The 24,300-nt window shown below is 41.9% G+C and overlaps 2 protein-coding genes across 6 annotated transcripts in view; one reads left to right on the top strand and one right to left on the bottom strand.

Moving 5' to 3' along the window:
- Nucleotides 1-10,828, bottom strand: part of LOC133656437 (KN motif and ankyrin repeat domain-containing protein 1-like) — a 38,413-nt gene extending 27,585 nt beyond the window's left edge. The window contains exons 1-6 of the mRNA XM_062057516.1: nt 10,815-10,828; nt 10,681-10,740; nt 10,616-10,632; nt 6,303-6,382; nt 2,706-4,827; nt 2,393-2,545 (exon numbers count right to left, since the gene is read on the bottom strand). Of these exons, the coding sequence (XP_061913500.1) occupies nt 2,393-2,545; nt 2,706-4,827; nt 6,303-6,382; nt 10,616-10,632; nt 10,681-10,740; nt 10,815-10,828 (2,446 nt within the window). The remainder of the gene's footprint in view (nt 1-2,392; nt 2,546-2,705; nt 4,828-6,302; nt 6,383-10,615; nt 10,633-10,680; nt 10,741-10,814) is intronic.
- Nucleotides 6,369-21,494, top strand: LOC133655206 (mitotic-spindle organizing protein 2-like). 5 transcript variants are annotated; one of them, XM_062055165.1, is made up of 5 exons: nt 6,369-6,784; nt 12,228-12,413; nt 12,469-12,629; nt 17,913-18,026; nt 21,120-21,494. In XM_062055165.1, the coding sequence occupies exons 2-5, from the start codon at nt 12,247-12,249 to the stop codon at nt 21,284-21,286; spliced, it is 609 nt and encodes a 202-aa protein (XP_061911149.1). In that variant the 5' UTR covers nt 6,369-6,784; nt 12,228-12,246; the 3' UTR covers nt 21,287-21,494. The 5 variants fall into 5 exon arrangements, with proteins under 5 accessions (XP_061911149.1, XP_061911150.1, XP_061911151.1 ...); XM_062055166.1 differs by having other exon boundaries at nt 21,123-21,493; XM_062055167.1 differs by having other exon boundaries at nt 6,370-6,784; nt 17,913-17,977; nt 21,123-21,493.
- Nucleotides 21,495-24,300: the final 2,806 nt, after the last annotated feature.

The following is a 24,300-nucleotide window of genomic DNA, read 5'->3' as shown; positions in this document are numbered from 1 at the left end:
AAAGATCTGCAGTATGAAGATGGTTCCACACGAGGGTTAAAGATATGCAGTATGAAAATGGTTCTACACGAGGGTTAAAGATATGCAGTATGAAGATGGTTCCACACGAGGGTTAAAGATCTGCAGTATGAAGATGGTTCCACACGAGGGTTAAAGATATGCAGTATGAAGATGGTTCCACACGAGGGTTAAAGATATGCAGTATGAAGATGGTTCCACACGAGGGTTAAAGATATGCAGTATGAAGATGGTTCCACACGAGGGTTAAAGATATGCAGTATGAAGATGGTTCCACACGAGGGTTAAAGATATGCAGTATGAAGATGGTTCCACACGAGGGTTAAAGATATGCAGTATGAAGATGGTTCCACACGAGGGTTAAAGATATGCAGTATGAAGATGGTTCCACACGAGGGTTAAAGATATGCAGTATGAAGATGGTTCCACACGAGGGTTAAAGATATGCAGTATGAAGATGGTTCCACACGAGGGTTAAAGATATGCAGTATGAAGATGGTTCCACACGAGGGTTAAAGATATGCAGTATGAAGATGGTTCCACACGAGGGTTAAAGATATGCAGTATGAAGATGGTTCCACACGAGGGTTAAAGATATGCAGTATGAAGATGGTTCCACACGAGGGTTAAAGATATGCAGTATGAAGATGGTTCCACACGAGGGTTAAAGATATGCAGTATGAAGATGGTTCCACACGAGGGTGAAAGATATGCGGTATGAAGATGGTTCCACACGAGGGTTAAAGATATGCGGTATGAAGATGGTTCCACACGAGGGTCAAAGATATGCAGTATGAAGATGGTTCCACACGAGGGTTAAAGATATGCAGTATGAAGATGGTTCCACACGAGGGTTAAAGATATGCAGTATGAAGATGGTTCCACACGAGGGTTAAAGATCTGCAGTATGAAGATGGTTCCACACGAGGGTTAAAGATATGCAGTATGAAGATGGTTCCACACGAGGGTTAAAGATATGCAGTATGAAGATGGTTCCACACGAGGGTTAAAGATATGCAGTATGAAGATTGTTCCACGCGAGGGTTAAAGATATGCAGTATGAAGATGGTTCCACACGAGGGTTAAAGATATGCAGTATGAAGATGGTTCCACACGAGGGTTAAAGATATGCAGTATGAAGATGGTTCCACACGAGGGTTAAAGATATGCAGTATGAAGATGGTTCCACACGAGGGTTAAAGATATGCAGTATGAAGATGGTTCCACACGAGGGTTAAAGATATGCAGTATGAAGATGGTTCCACACGAGGGTTAAAGATATGCAGTATGAAGATGGTTCCACACGAGGGTTAAAGATATGCAGTATGAAGATGGTTCCACACGAGGGTTAAAGATATGCAGTATGAAGATGGTTCCACACGAGGGTTAAAGATATGCAGTATGAAGATGGTTCCACACGAGGGTTAAAGATATGCAGTATGAAGATGGTTCCACACGAGGGTTAAAGATATGCAGTATGAAGATGGTTCCACACGAGGGTTAAAGATATGCAGTATGAAGATGGTTCCACACGAGGGTGAAAGATATGCGGTATGAAGATGGTTCCACACGAGGGTTAAAGATATGCGGTATGAAGATGGTTCCACACGAGGGTCAAAGATATGCAGTATGAAGATGGTTCCACACGAGGGTTAAAGATATGCAGTATGAAGATGGTTCCACACGAGGGTTAAAGATATGCAGTATGAAGATGGTTCCACACGAGGGTTAAAGATCTGCAGTATGAAGATGGTTCCACACGAGGGTTAAAGATATGCAGTATGAAGATGGTTCCACACGAGGGTTAAAGATATGCAGTATGAAGATGGTTCCACACGAGGGTTAAAGATATGCAGTATGAAGATGGTTCCACGCGAGGGTTAAAGATATGCAGTATGAAGATGGTTCCACACGAGGGTTAAAGATATGCAGTATGAAGATGGTTCCACACGAGGGTTAAAGATATGCAGTATGAAGATGGTTCCACACGAGGGTTAAAGATATGCAGTATGAAGATGGTTCCACACGAGGGTTAAAGATATGCAGTATGAAGATGGTTCCACACGAGGGTTAAAGATATGCAGTATGAAGATGGTTCCACACGAGGGTTAAAGATATGCAGTATGAAGATGGTTCCACACGAGGGTTAAAGATATTGGGGTATCCTAATAAAATGTTGCTTAGGGCCCCAGTGTAGCCAGGAGTGACCCTGCAGTAAAAGGTATGCAATCGTTGGTACCTGGCCAACCTGATCTGGGCGCCACTTTAGCTCCAGACTACAGTACAGTATCCACTGCTCCATTTGATGGCAGCCCTCAGTCTCCTCTTGGATAAAAGACAATCCCAGAAATATGGCACACAGAAGAATGTTTACCTCTCATAGCGGATGACGTCTGTTGTTCTAACAGCTGTATCATTCTTTTCACTTCCGAGTCGTAACCGCCCTGCGGACTCAGTCCAGAATCGGCCTGGTCGCAATTAGAAGAGTCTGCCGGCATCTTAGGCGGGGCTTGACTTTCTCGGTTGGCTGTGGCAAAGGAAGAGGACAGATTGAAATTTCAAGTCAATCTAACTCACAGGATCAAACTTTGGGGTTTTTCAACATCGCCACCAGGTGGTGTATTTGAGTTACACCATTTGGGTGTGCTCAAATACTACTACTACTACTAGATGGATGAGTGGTTTACCTGAGTCAAATGGATGGACTTCTCCACCTGCTTGGACCCCACCTTTGTCATTGGATGATAGTGTTGAGTTGGTCCCCTGCTTGTTGTTGTGGTGAATCCAGCCTGCCTCCGTGAGAGGATTTCCACGCTCATTGAGGACTCTTGGAGTTTTTTCTACGCAACCGTCCAGCTCTGAATTATTCTGGGACAATGCAACTTCTTGACTGTTTGGACCTGACAGATCCCGTATCCTGCCCTCCCCTACGCCGATACTTCTCGTTTTTAATGGGTCGGGCAGATGGGACGGTCCAGAAGCCATGTTTTGGGTTTTAAGTCCCACCAGGAAGTTTTCATAAATGCTAGCAAACCCAACACCAATGTCTCGAGTATTTTGTTTAGGAGTATATCCCTCCAGTGGGCTCGTTCCCACGCCAACTGTACGTGTCTTTGGGATGCCCTTGATGTCTTTGAGCCTGCTGCCGACGGACACCGTCCTGGTGGTGGCGGCCTTGGAGGTGTTGGTGTGCTTGTGTTGGCTTTTGAGGACAGTGTTGGTGCTGGAGTCCATGTTGAAGGCATGTCTGGTGTTAGTGAAGCGAGACACGGAGCTGAGTGAGGTGTTGCTGCGCTGGGATGACGCCGTGAGTCCAAGAGAGACCCCTTTGACTGGATCTGTGGCCACACCTTTTGAGACCATGATCTTCGCTTCACGGACAATGACATTAACAGAACAATCTCCACATGCGACTGACTTTAAATTCTTAGGCTGCGGATTTTCCCATGATGCTTCTGTGTTGCTTTCTGCATCACAAACCTTCACCTCCACCCCGACTCCTTGAGAGCTTGTTGAAATGTGGACTCCTGCACCCATCTCCTTGGTTTCCACTCGCTCTCTGACCTCCCAGTGGCTCATGGGTAGATCGGATCCTGAGCCTATGTTCTTCAAGTCCGGCCCACAACACGACACAGCCACGTTCTTCACTTCTATCACGTCCCCTGTGCTGGCGTCTCTGAGCTGGATGTGGTTGCCCACCCCCTGGCTGGCAGTTTGGGGCCCGGCCTGGGTACTGCTGCTCGCCGTGGACGGCCGGGCAGAGGAGGCTTTATCAGCTCTGTTTCTGGCTTCTGCAGCTTGAAGCTCCAGTTTCAGACGACTCATCTCCACCTGGAGAGCAGATTCCTTTAACTCGGCCTCCATGTGACGTATCTTCTCCTTTAAAGCGCCAATAATTTGTTGTTGAGATTCAACCTCTTTTTCCAGTTCTGTGTTACGTGCTTTGTTGTTTTCCATTGCTTCTTTTACAGAATCTCCATCGTTCATGTGGCTTTTTCCTTGCCACGCTGGAAAATGTCCACTCTCGATGGCTCTTTCGAGTGCCATCATCTCATCATCTAGGTCGCTGAAGTCGGAGCAGTTATGCTTCTCCTTGATGAGAACACCTTCGTCGGTACTCGTCTCTGTGTCCTTATTTTGGTTCTTGAGTTGAGAGGCCAGCTTCTTCTTCTCCTCCTGAAGGACTAAGATCTTCACCTTGAGGACAGGGATTATCTTTACCTGTTCCTCCATCTCCCTCAGCTTCTGCAGAGCCACCACCATCTGATCCCGGACACTCTGTAGCTGCTGGGGACTTGTCACCGGGGTACTTCTTCCGGAGCTCTGCGGGCTCACCTGGAGGCAACCTATGCTGCCTCTGCTGCCAAGGTGTCCGTACATATCGCTACCTGTGCTGGACGGTTTGCTACTGTTGTTGGGGTCATTATAAGCACCCAGACCGGTGAAGCGAGAAAGCGAGCCAGGCGAGCTCACCCCTCCAAAGCTGGCCAGTCGACGGCGGGAACCAGACTGAAGGTGGCTTGCTAACTCCTGCTCCAGGTTGAGGTTCTCCAACACTGGGTTCTGTTTTTGCAAAGATGGAGATCTAGTGACAGGAGGTCCATCATTCCTGGAATGATTTTTATCAGCGGTGGATCCATGAGGTGGAGGAAGAGGAGGGCGGCCCTTGGGTGCAGAGGACATTCCCAGTAGTCTTGTGTCATCGCTGCTAGATGACTCTGCTGAAGGCCACTGGATGGATGAAACGTCACTTTGTGCTTTCTCCGCATCGCCGACGGCAGCTCTGGGCCTCCTCTTAAGGCTTAGGCGCTTAATTTTGGCGTTATTATTTCCAAATATTGCACCGGTTGATAACTGAAGTCAGTCTCCAGGTAGATCTTTTCAGTGTTCCTACAGTGCAGACCAGAAAGTGTTTAATCAATAACTACACAGTGTGACCATTAACCAAGCAGTTGCAATGGCCGTAAAACTCCAATTCTTCTTCCTTACCTCAGTACTCCTCACTGGCGAGTCCCCCTCTCACCCGACTTGTGAAACGTTCTTCTTTTATATGGTAAAGCTTTTGACAGTAATATCTTTGAGGCTGTCCCGCACACAAAAAGGAGAGAGAGAGAGAGAGAGAGAGAGAGGAGGGTTAACCAGAAACTGTTTTCAGCAATATAACCATTCTGAGAATGCCATGTGGACTCACTACACTGTAATTACTCCTCAACTCTCCCTCTAAATGCCAGGTCCAAGTCTTCTCACCACACAGACCCGTTTTCAAGCCATAAATATAACTGTAAACAAAGTTTGTGGACAATCAGCTGATGTTTAAAGGATACAATCACATATAAAATAGAAGGTTTGAACACACTTATTGCACACAAATTGTTACCTGGAACTTTGCTGTGTCACAAAGATGTTTCAAACGGCCATTTGGTAAATCCTCTTCTATCCGCCAAAAGCTGTAGAGAAGTGAAAATGTATTGAAGCTGCGTCCTCATCTCGATTGATCGCCATTGCTGAGTATGAGTGCATCCCTCTTTCAACCTCTGTATCGCACAAATTGCTGAGTATGAGTGCATCCCTCTTTCAACCTCTGTCTCGCACACATTGCTGAGTATGAGTGCATCCCTCTTTCAACCTCTGTATCGCACACATTGCTGAGTATGAGTGCATCCCTCTTTCAACCTCTGTATCGCACACATTGCTGAGTATGAGTGCATCCCTCTTTCAACCTCTGTCTGTCTCGCACACATTGCTGAGTATGAGTGCATCACCCTTTCAACCTCTGTCATTGTGCAGCTCTCATGCATACAACGCTTGCATAAAGGAAATCCAATACTAGCCTTGACATATAGTCCATCCCAAGCAGCACCATCAGCTCTAAAACACACAACAATGCAAGCATGCCAAAGTGCTACTGGGGAGTCTCTATGTAGGCACTTTGGAAGCATTATGCACATATTTATATTTATGATGCTTAAAAATTAACATTATAACTAATCAGATGCACATATTCATATTTATGATGCTTTATAATTAACATTATAACTAATCAGATTAATTGCAGTGAAAAGGGCGATGCACAAAAATAACTGCATTGTGTTTGTTGTTTTGTCCTTTCCACAAGAGCACATACCATGAATTGATTAACGTGGACTTAAACAAGTGTAAAAACTTATTGTGGTGTTACCATTTAGTGGTCAATTGTACGGAATATGTACTTCACTGTGCAATCTACTAATAAAAGTCTCAATCAATCAATGAAAAAGCAGGAGTGCTGCCCACATGGAGCTCACATGCTCCCTGCTGGCAGTTGCTGAGAACTGCACTTCCGGCTCGTGAGCGCGCGCCATAGAGACGTCCTCCTTCACTTCCGCTGTGAGAGCACTTAGTGTGCATAATGTCGGCAAGTTTACACCTTCTTTAACCTGATATGTTGCATGTCTAAGATGCATCTATATACATTTGCTTTGTCTCGGACTAATCGGTAGACTCAACTGACAAGGCTTAGATGAATTGCTTAAAACAAGTATTTTCACAATATGTGAGATTATTCGGATAAAACAGAGCATTGGAGTGGCGACTTACAATGTATGTTCTGTTTTCAGTGTCGAATTGTGTTCCTTAGAGCATAAAACACTCCAATAAATACACAAATATACTTGGGACTACGTATCCCACAATGCAACGTAACCGTCTCTTCTCAATGACGTCATAGCTGCGCGCCTCATCTGGCTCTGCTGGATGACAACATTCTTTCTGGCTCGCCGCTTTAAAGGTTTGTGTTTATATTGTACGTTCTTTATCTAAAGTATGTATTTATTTAAAGGTTTGTGTTTATATTGTACGTTCTTTATCTAAAGTATGTATTTATTTAAAGGTTTGTGTTTATATTGTACGTTCTTTATCTAAAGTATGTATTTATTTAAAGGTATGTGTTTATATTATACGTTCTTAACTAAAGTATGTATTTATTTAAAGGTATGTGTTTATATTATACGTTCTTTAAAGTATGTATTTATTTAAAGGTATGTGTTTATATTATACGTTCTTTAAAGTATGTATTTATTTAAAGGTATGTGTTTACATTATACGTTCTTTAAAGTATGTATTTATTTAAAGGTATTTGTTTACATTGTACGGTTCTTTCTCTTAAGTATGTATTTATCACTCACATTGTATTGTTCTTTCTGTAAAGTAAACACATGTCCCGCATATTATGTGTGACTAACATTAGTTGTGTACATGATTAAAGTCATACAAATTACAGATACTGTCCATTTGGGCTGTGACAGTTGGTATAACAATCTCACGGTGCGATATTATCACGGTATTAAACCCACGGTACAATATTATCACAGCATTAAGCCCACGGTACGTATTATCACGGTATTAAACCCACGGTACGATATTATCACGGTATTACCATGAATTGATTTACGTGGACCCTGACTTAAACAAGTTGAAAAACTTATTCGAATGTTATCATTTAGTGGTCAATTGTATGGAGTATGTACTGTACTGTGCAATCTACTAATAAAAGTTTCAATCAATCAATCAATATTAAACCCAAGGTACATTATTATCACGGTATTGAGCTCACGGTACGATATTATCACGGTATTAAGGCCACGGTACAATATTATCACGGTATTAAGGCCACGGTACAATATTATAACGGTATTAAGGCCATGGTACAATATTATCACGGTATTGAGCTCACGGTACGATATTATCACGGTATTAAGGCCACGGTACGATATTATCACGGTATTAAGGCCACGGTACAATATTATCACGGTATTGAGCTCACGGTACGATATTATCACGGTATTAAGGCCACGGTACAATATTATCACGGTATTAAGGCCACGGTACAATATTATCACGGTATTAAGGCCACGGTACAATATTATCACGGTATTAAGGCCATGGTACAATATTATCACGGTATTAAGGCCACGGTACAATATTATCACGGTATTAAGGCCATGGTACAATATTATCACGGTATTAAGGCCATGGTACAATATTATCACGGTATTAAACCCACGGTACGATATTATCACGGTATTAAGGCCACGGTACAATATTATCACGTTATTAAGGCCATGGTACAATATTATCACGGTATTTAACCCACGGTACGATATTATCACGATATTGAGCTCATGGTACGATATTATTGTGGAATGTGTCCAACAAAAGACTTAAAGCATGTTATAGTGTGTAAAAGGAAGTGGCAAGAATGTTTGGGATAAACACACTTACTGTAATTGAACACAGACATGATACTCAAATGTTCTAATCATACTATTACTACAAACAACTACAAACCCCGTTTCCATACGAGTTGGGAAATGGTGTTAGATGTAAATATAAAGTGAATACAATGATTTGCAAATCCTTTTCAAGCCATATTCAGTTGAATATGCTACAAAGACAACATATTTCATGTTCAAACTAATAAACTTTATTTTTTTTTGCAAATAATAATTAAGTTAGAATGTCATGGCTGCAACATGTGACAAAGTAGTTGGGAAAGGGCATGTTCACCACTGTGTTACATGGCCTTTCCTTTTAACAACACTCAGTAAACGATTGGGAACTGAGGAGACTAATTGTTGAAGCTTTGAAAGTGGAATTCTTTGCCATTCTTGTTTTATGTCGAGCTTCAGTGGTTCAACAGTCCGGGGTCTCCGCTGTCCTATTTTAGGCTTCATAATGCGCCACACATTTTCCATGGGAGACAGGTCTGGACTGCAGGCGGGCCAGGAATGTACCCGCACTCTTTTTTACCAAGCCACGCTGTTGTAACACGTGCTGAATGTGGCTTGGCATTGTCTTGCTGAAATAAGCAGGGGCGTCCATGAAAAAGACGGCGCTTAGATGGCAGCATATGTTGTTCCAAAAGCTGTATGTACCTTTCAGCATTAATGGTGCCTTCACAGATGTGTAAGTTACCCAATGTCTTGGCCACTAATACACCCCCATACCATCACACATGCTGCCTTTTACACTTTGCCTCGATAACAGTCTGGATGGTTCGCTTCCCCTTTGGTCCGGATGACACCATGTGGAATATTTCCAAAAACAATTTGAAATGTGGACTCGTCAGACCACAGAACACTTTTCCACTTTGCATGAGTCCATCTTAGATGATCTCGGGCCCAGAGAAGCCGGCGGCGTTTCTGGGTGTTGTTGATAAATGGCTTTTGCTTTGCATAGTAGAGCTTTAACTTGCACTTACAGATGTAGCGACCAACTGTAGTTACTGACAGTGGGTTTCTGAAGTGTTCCTGAGCCCATGTGGTGATATCCTTTACACACTGATGTCGGTTTTTGATACAGTGCCGTCTGAGGATGGAAGGTCACGCTCATTCAATGTTGGTTTCCGGCCATGCTGCTTACGTGCAGTGATTTCTACACATTCTCTGAACCTTTTGATGATATTACGGAGCGTAGATGTTGAAATCCCTACATTTCTTGCAATTGCACTTTGAGAAATGTTGTTCTTAAACTGTTTGACTATTTGCTCACGCAGTTGTGGACAAAGTGGTGTACCTCGCCCCATCCTTTCTTGTGAAAGACTGAGCATTTTTTGGGAAGCTGTTTTTATAGCCAATCATGGCACCCACCTGTTCCCAATTAGCCTGCACACCTGTGGGATGTTCCAAATAAGTGTTTGATGAGCATTCCTCAACTTTATCAGTATTTATTGCCACCTTTCCCAACTTCTTTGTCACGTGTTGCTGCCATCAAATTATAAAGTTAATGATTATTTGCACAAAAAAAATGTTTATGAGTTTGAACATGAAATATGTTGTCTTTGTAGCATATTCAACTGAATATGGCTTGAAAATGATTTGCAAATCATTGTATTCTGTTTATATTTACATCTAACACCATTTCCCAACGGGGTTTGTATATAAATATATATATATATATACATATACAGTCATGGCCACAAATATTGTCACCCCTGCACTTCTCCCCAGAAAATGGATGAAATGGCAAATGCTTTGGTATTCACATGTTTACTTCTGTTGTTTGCATTGGAACAAAACACCAAAAAGCCAAATATGATATTATTTTACACATATCTCCAAAAATGGACTAATTGGCACCGTTTCAAAATGGCAAGAAATAGTTGTATTCTAAGCATTGGATGCTCCTTTAATTTGTAATGAAAGTCACCTGTAGCAAGTAGCAGGTGCTGGCAATACAGAAATCACACCTGCAGCCAGTTCAAATGGAGAAAAGTTGACTCAACCTTTGTGTTGGGTGTATCACACTGAGCACGGAGAAAAGAAAGAAGATTTGAGAAGCAAGATTGTGGAAAAGCATGGACAATCTTAAGGCTACAAGTCCATCTCCAGAGATCTAAATGTTCCTGTGTCTACTGTGTCATTAAGATGTTTAAAGCCCATGGCACTGTAGCTAACCTCCCTGGACGTGGACAGAAGAGAACAATTGATGAACGAAGGATTGTTAGAATTGTGGATAAAGAACCTGGATCAAACAACTTCAAGCTGACTTGCAGACACAGGGTACAACAGTGTCAGCTCGCACTATCATCTCAATGAAAAGGGATGCTATGGTAGGAGACCCAGGAGGACCCTGCTGCTGACACAGAGACATAAAACAGCAAGACTGGAGTTTGCAAAAACTTACCTGAGGAAGCCAACATCCTTCTTGGAGAAGGTCCTGTGGACAGATGAGACTAAAGTGGAGCTTTTTGGGAAAACACATCATCACACTGTTTACAGAAAAACAAAATGAGGCCTTCAAAGTAAAGAACACCATACCTACAGTCAAACATGGTGGAGGTTCACTGATGTTTTGCTGCGTCTGGTAGCGGATGCCTTGACTGTGTGCATGGCATCATGAAATCTGAGGACTACCAAAGAATTTTGGGGCATAAAGTAGGGCCCGGTGTCAGAAAGCTGGGTCTCCATCAGAGGTCGTGGGTCTTCCAGCAGGACAAAGCATACTTCAAAAAGCACACAAATGGCTTAAGACGAAGCGCTGGAGAGTTGTGAAGTGGCCATCAATGAGTCCAGATCTAAATCCTATAGAACATCTGTGGAGACATCTAAAAACAGCAGTTGGGAGAAGTTGAATTCTGAGAGACCTGAAGCAGTTTGCAAAAGAAGAGCGGTCCAAAATTCCAATAGCAAGGTGGAAGAAACTCATTGATGCTTACAGCTTACATTCGATTCACTTCTTTTTTCCAAAGGGTGTGCTACCAAATATTAAGTTGAGTGTGTCAATCATTTTGTCCACTCCATTTTTGGAGTTCTGTGTAAAATAATATCAGATTTGGCTTTTTTTGTGTTGTTCCAATGCAAACAACAGAAATAAACATGTCATTTGTCATTACAACAATCTTCTGGGAGAAGTGCTGCATATATGTTTGGCCATTACTGTATATAATGTATATATTCATTTTATTTGAAATATACTTTCAGTTAATGGTCTTTGAACTGACAATATTAACATCCAGTATGTAAAACAACCATGTTCATGTTAGTGTCTTTCAACTTTTAACTTCAAACAACAGTGTCCTCTGTAGTGGACATCCTAAATGCTGATTCTCAGAAAAGTTAGCTGGCAATTTAACGTTTAATAACATAAATAACTCACAAATTGATGCTTGGTATCAAATATATTTTCCAGGTGGTGGTTTATCGAGTAGCTTCTCATAATAATTGTGTTTTTTACTTGCGTGGCACATTTCCTACTTGAAACATGGCTAACAACTGATAACAAATTATTTGGAAAAAAATGTGAGTTGAAACATCACAACTTGCTAGCGGCTTTATGTGTCGTCTTGGTAACGCTCTGGACGAAGTACACATACCAAAGAGGTTTGTCTGTGCTAGCGACATGAAATGTTATGGATAGATTTGAATGAATACTTCAGGAAATGTCCTCTCAAACAATCCTTTCTCCCTCCTTTACGACCTCTCAAACGTGGACGTCGCGCTACGCGGAGGGAATTTGGGGAGAAGTAGTCTACTTCCCGATCGGCTAATTCAAAAGTGCCAGCAAAAAACTGCACTGACCAAGTTTTCATTGTATACCTTCACACGTCTCAGTACTATTGTCATGATTTTGATACCAAAATACTGCGGTACCGTTACACCCCTAGTTTCCATGTACCGTAATTCTTATGGTTTCACGCGTGTTTGTGTGTGCGTGTGTGCGTGTGTGTGCAGTAACAAAGAAACCGTAGCAATGTCCCAGCAAGCAGGCCACCCGGCCTCGGACAATCCTGCGCTGGTGGTCACCAGCAACGTGCATCAGTACTCCATGAAGAAGAAGAAGGTCTTGAACGCGGAGGACAGTGAGCTGTTTGAACTGAGCCAGGCTGCAGGCATCAGTGTGGACCAGGAGGTGTTCAAGTGAGTGCCACGATGATGACGACGTGAGACAACTGATGATGTGGTTGGTCTCTAGGATCATGGTGGACTTGCTGAAGATGAACGTGGCCCCGCAAGCCGTCTTTGAGACTTTGAAGGCCATGTCTGCAGGCCAGAAGTTCCCCGAGAGTAGCAGCGGGGACTGTGCAAGCACCTCCCACGGCCCCGGGGTCCCCCCTGCGACGGCAGAGGCCAGAGGTAAGTGTTTGAACTCCTAATAAAGCACAGTACTTTGATATTACATTAGCATGTAGGGCTGCAATAACACAGTCACTGACTAGCTTATTGTGGGGCTGGGCGATCAAGATATATAGGGATAGACACGTAATCCATATCAATAAAAAATGTGTTCCATAAAGCATTAATTTTTTTCCCGTCGGAAGAAACCGGTGACGCATAGGGATGATGTTCGAAATCGGTTCTCACGGTTGTTCGATAAGAAAAGAACCGATTCCATGGACTCTAATCCCTTTTTGAGAACCGGTTTCCGTTATCGAGGCCACTATAGTAAAGAAAAAGAGTTGGTTCTTTATTCCAATCCCTTCCCACGTACAGGAAATGCCCTCTGGGACCTGCAATGTTATGCCCATTTGATTGTAGACTCTTACTGACACCTTGTGGCCATATGAAAATACTACGCGTCATTAGTTTGGCCACTTCCGGGTTGAGACAATTGAGAAGTAGACAAGTTGTGTTAGCTCTTACAAGCCTTGGAAAAGATAAGTGTGTAAGTAAACTGTTTAACTTGTTTATGTAACTCAATATTAAGGTGGAAAGTGGTTAAGTTTGATACTAAGATGTTTATTGAAAAACGATTTTTGTGCACTGTTTCAATGGATGTTTTGAGGACTTCAAATGGCTGCCAGTCGTGTATTCCCACCATCCAAATAGTTTCAACACTCAGAAGTATTTGTTTGATGATAATACTGTATATTTGTGTGAAGCTAATATTTACATATTGTGTATTACATTTCAGTATGAATCACATAGCTTATACATTTGTCATTGTGTGTATTTCAGTTCAAAAAAAAAAATAACAGTCCAGTGCAAGACAAAAGTAAAGATAGTAAAAGACAAAGCAAGATCAACAACAATAAAGAGCCTAAATGGATGAATCTGCTTTGGATTGTTTGTTAGCTGCCTGCCAAGATGTATAAGCTCAACACGTATAGTGAGGGCAGAACAGACAATATGCAATTATTGCCAGGCTTCACTCTCATGTAAAGGAGGAAGAATTGTTGATTGATGACTGTGGTGTTCTTAGTGTCATAGTGTGTGTACTTAGTATGTTCCAATAGCAGCAGAAGTGCACTTTTTGGAGAGCTGTATTATTTTCAGTTTTGTGCCCAAGGGACTGATTTTATTTAACACTATATTATTATTTATACACCTATAGTGATCACAGAGACAGCTTGTTTTTGTGTTACTGTATATATTTGCTTTTCTGAAAAATCCCACTTAATATACTTTGAGTAACAAAAGTCAATATTTTTTATTTTTTTAGGGGGTAACAGTCCATATTTATTTATTTATTTTATTTCATTTTTTTCTTATAAAATAAAAGTGAGCTTTTGTTAAACCAAATATTGTTTTTTTTTCCATATACAACAACCTATCTGGATTCGATTAGAGAATCGATAAGGAATCGGTCCGATAAGAGGATTCGATAATGGGCTCGAACTCGATCATTTCTTATCAAACATCATCCCCAGCAACGCAAGGTTAGGTGCATGAATAAAAACACAATTTAAGCCAGCAACACAGGAAGTGATGACTGACCAGTGGGAGGGACACACCAACAGCCAATCAGGTAACAGTATCAACTATCAAGTTTGGTTGCACCATCTTGTTGTCTGCCAGGTGATTCTTTGCATGAGTGAGAAGAGAAAGTCAAAATGGAGAAATTGTGGATAAAAGAGGAAAAGTCACCTGGACAGTTTGGCACTTTTTGGCAATTTTGTTTTCAAACGGACCGTAGTCAGACCAATGTGGTCTGTACATGATTTAATACCACACCACCTTAGCTGCGCTCACCCTTTAGAGCACAGCTGTAACTTCCTGCCACTAAACCTGCAGAAAGTAGTTCTTCTCAGGTTTCTATGTTTACATTTCCACACTATTTTCTTACACTTTATGATGCGTTTCTTACATATTCCTTATTTTTGCACCTTCATTTTAAGAGATTATTGTTAAATGTTCAATGTGATTTGACTATTTTGTTGACATTGTTTGTTTTCCACGCTTGTGTTGACATTTCCTTTCTGCTGAGGCATTATAATCAGAGGAAGTTACATTTCATAAAGAAATGTTTTTTTTCCTGCTCCTTTTTTTGGATAGATCATGAAAATATCAACAATGATTGATATTGACCGATATGAAACACTTGTATTGTGATAGATTTTTCATCAACATGGCCTAGCCCTAGCTAATCGATAGTCGACTATGACACGTACGCCTTTCAGTGGCTCAGCTTTGTAAATTCAGCTTGATATATTTTTAGGCACGTCTTAACTAACAATAAAGATATAATACTATTATTGACAGCATTACTGTGCTGCTCAATGGGTCGATACAAACACACGCAATGTCCATTTGAGAGCACGGGCAGGTAACGTGCTGATAAGAAGAAATAAGGATAAGGACTAGAGATGTCCGATAAATGCATTAAAATGTAATATCGGAAATTATCGGTATCGTTTTTTTTATTATCGGTATCGGTTTTTTATTTTTTTATTTTTTATTAAATCCACATAAAAAACACAAGATACACTTACAATTAGTGCACCAACCCAAAAAACCTCCCTCCCCCATCTACACTCATTCACACAAAAGGGTTGTTTCTTTCTGTTATTAATATTCTGCTTCCTACATTATATATCAATATATATCAATACAGTCTGCAAGGGATACAGTCCGTAAGCACACATGATTGTGCGTGCTGCTGCTCCACTAATAGTACTAACCTTTAAAGGCCTACTGAAATGAATTTTTTTTATTTAAACGGGGATAGCAGATCTATTCTATGTGTCATACTTGATCATTTCGCGATATTGCCATATTTTTGCTGAAAGGATTTAGTATAGAACAACGACGATAAAGATTGCAACTTTTGGTATCTGATAAAAAAAAGGCTTGCACCTACCGGAAGTAGCGTGACGTAGTCAGTTGAACATATACGCAAAGTTCCCTATTGTTTACAATGATGGCCGCATGAAGTGAGAGAGATTCGGACCGAGAAAGCGACAATTTCCCCATTAATTTGAGCGAGGATGAAAGATTTGTGGATGAGTAAAGTGCAAGTGAAGGACTAGTGGGGAGTTGAAGCTATTCAGATAGGGAAGATGCTGTGAGAGCCGGGGGTGACCTGATATTCAGCTGGGAATGACTACAACAGTAAATAAACACAAGACATATATATACTCTATTAGCCACAACACAACCAGGCTTATATTTAATATGCCACAAATTAATCCTGCATAAAAACACCTGCGTGTTTGTTATGCTAGCTCCTAGCTCCTCTGCTAGCTCCTAGCTCCATAGAACACGCCAATACAATTCAAACACCTGATCAACACACACAATCACTCAGCCCAAAAGACCGTTTACCTAACCCAAGGTTCATAAAGCTTATATATTTTTAAAAAGTTACGTACGTGACGCGCACATACGTCAAGTTATCGAATGTTTAGCAGCCAAGGCTGCATACTCACGGTACCTGATATTCAGCTGGGAATGACTACAACAGTAAATAAACACAAGACATATATATACTCTATTAGCCACAACACAACCAGGCTTATATTTAATATGCCACAAATTAATCCTGCATAATAACACCTGCGTGTTTGTTATGCTAGCTCCTAGCTCCTCTGCTAGCTCCTAGCTCCATAGAACACGCCAATACAATTCAAACACCTGATCAACACACACAATCACTCAGCCCAAAAGACCGTTCACCTAACCCAAGGTTCATAAAGCTTATATATTTTTAAAAAGTTACGTACGTGACGCGCACGTACCGTACGGTACGTGTTATGCTAGCTCCTAGCTCCTCTGCTAGCTCCTAGCTCCATAGAACACGCCAATACAATTCAAACACCTGATCAACACACACAATCACTCAGCCCAAAAGACCGTTCACCTAACCCAAGGTTCATAAAGCTTATATATTTTTAAAAAGTTACGTACATACGCAAAAAAAAGCCAAAGCTGCATACTCACAGTAGCACGTCTGCGTCTTTGTCATCCAAATCAAAGTAATCCTGGTAAGAGTCTGTGTTGTCCCAGTTCTCTACAGGCGTCTGTGTATCCAAATCAAAAGTCCTCCTGGTTAGAGTCTCTGTTATCCGAGTTCTTCCATCTTGACTGCATCTTTCGGGAATGTAAACAAAGAAGCGCCGGCTGTGTACTGTTGTGGCTGACTACGTTCGAAAAATACGTCCATTTCGCACCGACAACTTTCTTCTTTGCTTGCTCAGCTTCCTTCTCCATAATGCAATGAACATGATTGAAACAGATTCACGAACACAGATGTCCAGAATACTGTGGAATTATGAAATGAAAACAGAGCTTTTTCGTATTGGCTTCAATGTGGAAGGCATACCCGTGTTCGCCGGGCCACGTCACGCGCATACGTCATCCTCAGAGGCGTTTCCAACCGGAAGTTTAGCGGCAAATTTAAAATGTCACTTTATAAGTTAACCCGGCCGTATTGGCATGTGTTATAATGTTAAGATTTCATCATTGATATATAAACTATCAGACTGCGTGGTCGGTAGTAGTGGCTTTCAGTAGGCCTTTAACACTTCATTTTACTAATTTTCATTCATTACTAGTTTCTATGTAACTGTTTTTATATGGTTGTACTTTCTTTTTTATTCAAGAAAATGTTTTTAATTTATTTATCTTATTTTACTAATTTTAAAAAAAAGTACCTTATCTTCACCATACCTGGTTGTCCAAATTAGGCATAATAATGTGTTAATTCCACGACTGCATATATCGCTTGATATCGGTATCGGTTGATATCGGTATCGGTAATTAAAGAGTTGGACAATATCGGATATCGTCAAAAAGCCATTATCGGACATCCCTAATAAGGACAAAATGGTTTACTGCTGAAAGTTGTCTGCAATGAAGGTTACAGCCATGTTTCACTCCATCTCTCTATGAAGTGGAACAATGGAGGAAGTTGTTGTTGTCTTAGTTTCCCCTGGTCACGCATGTTTGGATAAGCGCGAGCGATGACATCACATGTCATTTGTCTCATGGTTGGAACATGAACACATCACCAATGAGCTTTCCTGGTGTGCCAATTGAAAAGAGTTGTTGTCGTCCTATTGAAGGACTGTAAATATTTCCTTCCACTTTGCTGCTACTAATGTTTCTCACTGGAATATTCCCCAACATGGCTCCATGCTTACTAACCTCCATCTTTCTCCTGCTGGAATCCACCTCCATGTTCCAATGTTCCTCCACAAGACGAGTGTTCGCTCTCTGGGAGGAGCCCAAAGCTTCCTGCAGCGTCGGGCCCCAGGGCCGCGAGGGTCAGCACTAAGATTGTGGTCTACGGCCCCCAAGATGTTAACTCTCAAGGTCCCCCTCGTCTATCCCCCCCAACGTCTTGCACGCTTTTGTCTCATGACTTGATTTAGCATCGTGCATGTCCGTGTTTGCATCTCTGCATGTGCAGTCATTTAGTAGTGCCGCCTCATTCCTGTGAGAATCCTGCGTGCCACTGAAGCATTAAAGCGTGGGACGGCCTAGGACTAGCTGCAGTGTGCTCACACATCCAGCAGGTAGCATCTGTGAGCAGGTAATATTGTGTCTGTAACCTGGAATGGTGACTTAGATAGTATTTAAGGATTCTTTATTTTAGGTTATGTAAGCAAGTCATTTACTGCCACGAATCCAAGTCCTCAAGTGTGATTAAGATCATAATCCGCTGACAGCACTAGTTTTACATAATGCAACACGTTGCTGTTCAAAGACCAGGACAGGCTGCAAGACTAGACTGTTACTCCCTGCAGGCCAGTCCATGGTCAACTTCCAGTCCTGCTGTTCAAAGACCAGGACAGGCTGCAAGACTAGACTGTTACTCCCTGCAGGCCAGTCCATGGTCAACTTCCAGTCCTGCTGTTTAAAGACCAGGACAGGATGCAAGACTAGACTGTTACTCCCTGCAGGCCAGTCCATGGTCAACTTCCAGTCCTGCTGTTCAAAGACCAGGACAGGCTGCAAGACTAGACAGTTACTCCCTGCAGGCCAGTCCATGGTCAACTTCCAGTCCTGCTGTTCAAAGACCAGGACAGGCTGCAAGACTAGACTGTTACTCCCTGCAGGCCAGTCCATGGTCAACTTCCAGTCCTGCTGTTTAAAGACCAGGACAGGATGCAAGACTAGACTGTTACTCCCTGCAGGCCAGTCCATGGTCAACTTCCAGTCCTGCTGTTTAAAGACCAGGACAGGCTGCAAGACTAGACTGTTACTCCCTGCAGGCCAGTCCATGGTCAACTTCCAGTCCTGCTGTTCAAAGACCAGGACAGGCTGCAAGACTAGACTGTTACTCCCTGCAGGCCAGTCCATGGTCAACTTCCAGTCCTGCTGTTCAAAGACCAGGACAGGCTGCAAGACTAGACTGTTACTCCCTGCAGGCCAATCCATGGTCAACTTCCAGTCCTGCTGTTCAAAGACCAGGACAGGCTGCAAGACTAGACTGTTACTCCCTGCAGGCCAGTCCATGGTCAACTTCCAGTCCTGCTGTTCAAAGACCAGGACAGGCTGCAAGACTAGACTGTTACTCCCTGCAGGCCAGTCCATGGTCAACTTCCAGTCCTGCTGTTCAAAGACCAGGACAGGCTGCAAGACTAGACTGTTACTCCCTGCAGGCCAGTCCATGGTCAACTTCCAGTCCTGCTGTTTAAAGACCAGGACAGGATGCAAGACTAGACTGTTACTCCCTGCAGGCCAATCCATGGTCAACTTCCAGTCCTGCTGTTCAAAGACCAGGACAGGCTGCAAGACTAGACTGCAGGCCAGACCAAGGTCAACTTCCAGTCCTGCTGTCGCAAATAGCAAATCAAATCTGTTTCAAGTCCGCTTTTCACTTCTGCGTACTAAGTATTTATTATAAAGAGAAGTGAAACGATGTTTTAAAACAATCTAATTATTGCTATTGAAATTCCAAATGCACATTTGTTTTTTTAATTGTTTGTATTTCAAGATGAAATTCCCAATAAACCAATCAGTTTTTTTTGGTTTTATAATTCCCAGTTTTGAAAAGAGAATTGAATAACCAAAACTTACACTGACTACCTCTTGCAATGACTTGTCAGCGCCCATTAAGAAGTCAGGTGATACAAGTAATAACTTTTCAATGTAACTGGTGTAGACTCCTTCCTCTGTTGAGGAAAGTGTGTGACGTTATGACTTGTTTCAATGTAACTGGTGTAGACTCCTTCCTCTGTTGAGGAAAGTGTGTGACGTTATGACTTGTTTCAATGTAACTGGTGTAGACTCCTTCCTCTGTTGAGGAAAGTGTGTGACGTAATGACTCGTTGCAATGTAACTGGTGTAGACTCCTTCCTCTGCTGATGAAAGTGTGTGACGTAATGACTCGTTGCAATGTAACTGGTGTAGACTCCTTCCTCTGCTGAGGAAAGTGTGTGACGTAATGACTCGTTGCAATGTAACTGGTGTAGACTCCTTCCTCTGCTGAGGAAAGTGTGTGACGTAATGACTCGTTGCAATGTAACTGGTGTAGACTCCTTCCTCTGTTGAGGAAAGTGTGTGACGCAATGACTCGTCTCTGCAGTGGCTGGACATGTTCTAGAACATCATTTTAGGTGAACCCTACACTTGACATTTTTATTTGATTTTTTTTAGGGAACTCTACAGTTGATGACATATTAAGGTGAAAGTAAAAAGAAATAAGAAGTGAACTGTAACATTACTACCGTATTTCCTTGAATAGCCGCCGGGGCGCTAATTAATTTAAAACCTCTTCTCACTCCTGCGCTTACCAAAAGCATGCGGGATGGGCAAGCATGCGCAAATTATTTTAAAACCTCTTCTCACTCCGGCGCTTACCTTATCATGAAAAGCACATTTAATAAAAAAAAACGTTATTATGGTCTTACCTTTACTTATAAATGATGTCCATCTGCAGCTGCTTCTGATCAAATCAGTCTTCCTTATCTTTCTTCAGTTTTAAAAGTCTCTGGAGATATTCCTTTAATTATTACCTCCTGCTTCGATTGAAAGTCCAGTTTAGAAAACTGTTTTATTTTAGATATGTAATCCTCCATGTTAAAAGTGCAAGCAAACGATCGCTGCTCAGGCTTGCTGCTTGTTTTCTTCTGCAGCACCGTTCTTCTGCAGTACTGGAAGTCGCAAGAAGGATCACTAGCGCCCTCTACCACCAGGAGGCGGGAGTCATTTAATGACTCATATTTGACCCAGCGGAAGTGCCAAGCATGCGCTAATTATTTTGCGAAACGAGTTTGACCCGGCTGCAATTCTAGGCAGGCAAATACTATATTCCCGGCGGCAATTCAAGGAAATACGGTATACCATATTAGATGTCCCTAAAATGCTTCATAGTGTGGGAAACCAGCATTTGTTCCATCCTGTTTGTTGGTCTTGTAGCGTCCATGCAGGCATCCTTCTAGCTGTATTTTCCTCTGTCAGCAGTACGAAGCAAAGCATCAGCGGCCCCCACATCCTCAGCCAGCCACAGCGAGAAGAGCCGCGAGGCCTCCAGCCAGCGAGTGCAGCGGCAGCCCAGCGCCACTAGAGGGCAGAAGACAAAAAGCTCCGGCAGCAGTAGCTCCTCCTCGCAGATGAACTCAACCTAAAACAGTCAGTCTTTTTCTGCTTTACTTCCTCTTCAAATATGCTTCATTAACATACTTTTACTGTATTAACACATACCTAGAAAAGAAAATATTCGCACCAAGGCAGCTGTTACTCCAAGCAATTATGTCCCCCAATTATTTGCTGTTGTTGCATTTTGTCCGTAATACAATTTATTGTACAACATTTTTTTTGTTTTTTTAAATAAACACATTCTAAAAAATGTAGCTTTTTTTTCCCTGTGCCTGCTGATCAAATCAACACTAATATATAATATAATATATTGTCCTGAAGAATTTGGAGCTAATCCTCCTTTTTCATTGTCCCATTTAAAGCAGCAGTTCCATTGGCAGCAAAACAGGCCCAGAGCATAATACTACCACCACCTGGGATTAAAGGCCTCACCTTTTCTCCTCCAAACATATTGTGGCCAAACAGCTCCATTTGTGTTTCATATGACCACAGAACTTTCCTCCAGAAGGTCTTATCTTTGTCCATGTCATTCACCATATTGCCCATATTTTTCCATTATTTTAAAGCATATCTACAATTTTCTTTGGTCCTAAATTAAGCATTTTCAAGCATAAAAATGGCTACAATAACTACAAATATTAATATTATATTGTTATAATTTTTACAAACAGTCTACATTTTTCTTTGGTCCTAAATGGCTACAATAACTAGCAATATTAATATTATATTGTTGTAATTTTTAAAGCATATTCTACAATTTTCTTTGGTCCTAAATTAAGCTTTTTCAAGCATAAAAATGGCTGAAATAACTACAAATATTGATATTATATTGTTGTAATTTTTACTAGCATATTCTAAACTTTTCTTTGGTCCTAAATTAAGCATTTTCAAGCATAACAATGACTAAAATAACTACAAATATTGTTACTATGTTGTTGTAAGTTTTAAAAGCACATTTACAATACATTACATACAATTGGCATACAAATAGCTAAGCTAACTACAGAAATAATAATTTTGTTGTGATTTTTTAAAAGCATATTCTACAATTTTCTTTGGTCCTAAATTAAGTGAATTCAAGCATAAAAATGGCAACCGCCCCCCCAAATATTAATACTACAGTAGTATTGCAGGCCTCCAATTGTAACTTTTTAAGGTCAGGGCAAGTGTTGCCTTAAAGGAGGGCTCATATTTTAGGGCACCAAGGCAAGTTAGAGGGCACCAAGGCAAACATTATTTTCTTTCCAGGCATATATATATATATATATATGCAAGTTAGCAAGTGTGTATATGGTGTGTGTAAATGAGTGTCACCACAAGGGGGCAGTAGAGTGTGTGTATACAGCAGGGGTTTCAAACTCAAATACAAAGTGGGCCAAAATGTAAAAGTGAACAAAGCCGAGGTTGAACAAATGAACCTTTTAATAGGGACCCAAATAAGTTTTGCATTGAATATGGAACAAGCAAGGCTTATATAACTTTATAGTGACATGCAAAATCCAGTTTCAAATAATAATAATAATAATTAAAAAATATCAAGTGCATATCAAATACAATTTTTAAATAAAAATGTAATGCCTCTTTTCTATTTGCAGCCTTCTGAGGTAAATATCAACATTAACTTTTTCCACAGGCTAATAAATGTGAAAATAAAATAACAATGAATAAAACAACCATTCAGGACTTTAAACTACTCAGTTTGCAACACACTGATCTAATCTGATGTGCCCAAGCCATCTTTTCTGGGATGCTAGTTCATTCATGTCGGGGCTCAGGCTTTGAGCTGAGGCAACCTTCATTATCCAACCAAGGTGTTCATCAGTCATTATATCTCGTAGTCCACCAGTCTTGGGGGCGGGCCTTAAAGGCACTGCCTTTAACGTCCTCTACGAACTGTCGTCACGTCTGCTTTTCATCCATTCTAATAACGTGCCCGCCCAGTCACAAGATATGTGCGGCTTCTGTACGCACACACACGTGAATGCAAGGCATACTTGCTAAACCTCCCGGGAGACTCCCAAATTTCAGTGCCCCTCCCGAAAAATCGTCACGTCCACTTGTCACCCAGTCCAACGAGTGCTGGCCCAGTCACATAATATGTGCGGCTTCTGCACGCGTGAATGCAACGCATACTTGATCAACAGCGATACAGGTTACACTGAGGGTGCCCGAAAAAATAACTTTAACCTTGTTAGAAATATGCGCCACACTGTGAATCCACACCAAACAAGATTGACAAACAGATTTTGGGAGAACATTCGCACCGTAACACAACATAAACACAACAAAACAAATACCCAGAATCCCATGCAGCCCTAACTCTTCCGGGCTGCAATATACACCCTCTCCGTGCGTCGGTTGAGGTGGGCGGGGTTTGGTGGTAGCGGGGGTGTATATTGTAGCCCGGAAGAGTTAGGGCTGCATGGGATTCTGGGTATTTGTTTTGTGAATGTGGTTTGCAGCAGCCGCACATATTATGCGACTGGGCCAGCACTCGTTGGACTGGATGAAAAGTGGACTTGACGATTTTTCGGGAGAGGCACTGAAATGTGGGAGTCTCCCGGGAGGGTTGGCAAGTATGAGAAGTAGCTGTGAATGCGGTGTTACCGCGGCACCGCACCTGTATATAATCGGCGGGACAGCTCTAGTGTTAATTTGATATCGCATCAAGGGCCAAGTGGAATTACACGGGGCCAGAGTTTGACACCCATGGTATATGGTGTGTGTAAATGTGTAAATGAGTGTCACCACTAGGGGGCAGTAGAGTGTGCATGTAGTGTGTATGTAGTGCGTGTATATGGAATGTGTAAATGTGTCACCACCAGGGGGCAGTAGAGTGTGCATGTAGTGTGTGTAAATGAGTGTCACCACAAGGGGGCAGTAGAGTGTGCATGTAGTGTGTGTAAATGAGTGTCACCACAAGGGGGTAGTAGAGTGTGTATATGGTGTGTGTAAATGTATAAATGAGTGTCACCACAAGGGGACAGTAGAGTGTGTATATGGTATGTGTAAATGAGTGTCACCACAAGGGGGCAGTAGAGTG

The sequence above is a fragment of the Entelurus aequoreus genome, linkage group LG08 (genome assembly GCF_033978785.1).
Source record: "Entelurus aequoreus isolate RoL-2023_Sb linkage group LG08, RoL_Eaeq_v1.1, whole genome shotgun sequence".
In the NCBI taxonomy this organism is placed as follows: Eukaryota; Metazoa; Chordata; class Actinopteri; order Syngnathiformes; family Syngnathidae; genus Entelurus; species Entelurus aequoreus.
The sequence above is the reverse complement of the archived record's forward strand: the minus strand, read 5'-3'. Positions and strand labels throughout refer to the sequence as shown.

Coding starts and splice junctions, on each gene's coding strand:
- LOC133655206 (XM_062055165.1), top strand. CDS start 12,247: ATGTCCCAGCAAGCAGGCCACCCGGCCTCGGACAATCCTGCGCTGGTG. Junction 12,414..12,468: donor GTGGACCAGGAGGTGTTCAA/GTGAGTGCCACG, acceptor GTTGGTCTCTAG/GATCATGGTGGACTTGCTGA. Junction 18,027..21,119: donor CCAAGATGTTAACTCTCAAG/GTCCCCCTCGTC, acceptor TTCCTCTGTCAG/CAGTACGAAGCAAAGCATCA.